The 2,411-nt window shown below is 38.7% G+C and overlaps 1 protein-coding gene across 3 annotated transcripts in view; it reads right to left on the bottom strand.

Annotated features, from left to right (window-relative positions):
• The window catches only part of QTRTD1 (queuine tRNA-ribosyltransferase domain containing 1), an 80,975-nt gene that overhangs the window by 19,925 nt on the left and 58,639 nt on the right, over positions 1-2,411 (bottom strand). For all 3 annotated transcript variants that reach the window (XM_011940586.1, XM_011940587.1, XM_011940588.1), the window contains one exon: positions 609-821. In XM_011940586.1, the coding sequence (XP_011795976.1) occupies positions 609-821 (213 nt within the window). The remainder of the gene's footprint in view (positions 1-608; positions 822-2,411) is intronic.

The following is a 2,411-nucleotide window of genomic DNA, read 5'->3' as shown; positions in this document are numbered from 1 at the left end:
TGCATGCCTGCAATACCAGCTATGTGGGAGGCTGAGGCTGGAGAATCCCTTGAACCTGGGAGGCAGAGGATGCAGTGAGCTGAGATCGCACCACTGCGCTCCAGCCTGGGCAACAGAGTGAGACTCAAAAAAGAAAAAGAAAAGCTCAAATTTCTGGGCTGAGGAGCTTGGTGGATGCCATAAATGGAGATAAAGTATTGAGGAAGAGCAAAAGGAAGAACAGGCTTGTGGAGATAAGACGATGAGTCCGGTCACGTCTGAGTATGAGAAATATTCTAGTGACATAACCTACCTATAGCCCAGTAATTATGTAATTCTGAAGCTAAGAAGAATGATCTTGATAGTTCATATACTTTTAGAATTATTCAGCAATTAAAACTAAGGGAAGGCTGCCCAGGAATAACATATAGAATAGGACGAAAAAAGAAACCTAAGATAGAATCCTAGAGAACAATAATACTTAGGGTTCAAAAAGCAAATAAAAATAGAGAGTAAAATAGACAAAGAGCGAGGAGCACAGCAGTAGGAGGAACAGAAAAGGTGGTGTCACAGAATGTAAGGGAGGCAAGAGTGTCAAGAGAAAGGAGTAGTTAGTGGTACAGAATTACCTCTGACTCTTCCTGCAGCCGCAGACAGTTATCCAAGAAAAGAAGTGATCGGTCAACAGACTTTCTGACCCTTTTTATGGAAGCTGCTTCCTTACAAGACACTTCTCCATCAGAGAGGCACTGGAACCAATCTGGCTGAAGGGCCTGCTGAATTGCCATGAACTTGGAAACAGTCATTTCCACTCGTCCTGCAACACTCCACACAGACACAGACTGCCATGGAGCAAAATGATGAGGAATCAGCAAGAGTAAAATGCAAATAAAAATAAAATAATTAAAATGATAAAGCAATAATTCTTTACAACTGCAGAGATGGTGACAATTCAATATCCAGACATGGTGGGTAATAGGATCTTATAGCTTACAGAGAATCCTTCAGTGGTCATATAAGACAACTTTTGAGCTAGCCCCCAAGAATTATTTGTTATACTTTTCTAACCATCTTCTGTTCTCCCCTATCTTACCTGCCCCACCCCTACCCAACCCTTGCTGTTCCTGAATACACCGGACTTTGATCACACTGTTCCTTTTGACTGACAGTCCCATATTTCTTTTTTTTTGAACACTTTTTTATTGATACATATTTGTATACTTTTATGGGGTACATGTGAGACATCTTACATATAGAGCAAGTGCAATAATCATGTCAGAGTATTTGAGTATCCATCACCACAAGTATTTATTATTTCTAGGTGTTGGAACTTCTACTTCTTTGCCTGGCAAAATACTATGTGTCCATTGAGACACTGAGTTCACATATTAATCTCCAAACTTCCTGGGCATAATCGATCACTCACTCCTCTATGCTTTTACATCAATTTGTACTTATTTCTTTATAGAAATGATAGCACTTATTACACCATTCTGTATTTGTCTGACTAGAGTATCCCAATTCATGTTTGTATCCCAAAAGCACAGTCTAGGGCCCTATACAATTTTAATATCTAGTGTTTACTAGACTGAGTTAGATATAGAATTAAAGATTTAAATCTCCTAGTTCACGAGAATATATATTAGTAACATTCTGTCTTTGAGCTAAAAGCAAAACTACCGTTCGACCCAGCAATCCCATTACTGGGCATATACCCAGAGCAATATAAATCATTCCACCATAAGGACACATGCATGCAAATGTACACTGCAGCACTATTCACAATAGCAAAGACATGCAGTTAACCTAAATGTCCATCAATGACAGACTGGATAAAGAAAATGCGGCACATATATAACATGGGGTATCATGCAGCCATAAAAAATAATGAGGTCATGTCTTTTGCAGGAACACAGATGGAACTGGAGGCCACTGTCCTCAGCAAACTAACGCAGGAACAGAAAATCAAATACCACATGTTCTCACTTATAAGTGGGAGCTAAATGATGAGAACACATGGACACAAAGAAGGGAACAGACACTGGGGTCTACTTGGGGGTGGAGGGTGAAAGGAGGGAGAGAAGGAGAAAAGATAACTATTGGATACTAGGCTTAATACCTTGGTGATGAAATAATCTGTACAACAAAACCCCATGACACAAATTTACCTATGTAACAATGTTTACATGTACCCCTGAAACAAAAATAAAAGTTAAAAAAAAAAGGAAAAAAAAAATTCTATCTTGGTTACCCTACAGCATCCCTCTTCTTAGATCAACAAGGACATAGATGGAGGGCCAACATACAGTTGTTTTATTTTGTACTAAGGCATCAGAATTACTGTTTAAAGGATTCTTCTCCCTTATAATTTGAGTAGATAATGGAAGTCAAAGTATTTTATTTTCCTTTTTTTTTTTTTTTGAGACAGTCTC

Source organism: Colobus angolensis, unplaced genomic scaffold, assembly GCF_000951035.1.
Source record: "Colobus angolensis palliatus isolate OR3802 unplaced genomic scaffold, Cang.pa_1.0 Scaffold190, whole genome shotgun sequence".
NCBI lineage: Eukaryota > Metazoa > Chordata > Mammalia > Primates > Cercopithecidae > Colobus > Colobus angolensis.
Note: the sequence above shows the minus strand (reverse complement) of the source record. Positions and strands in the feature narration are given on the sequence as shown.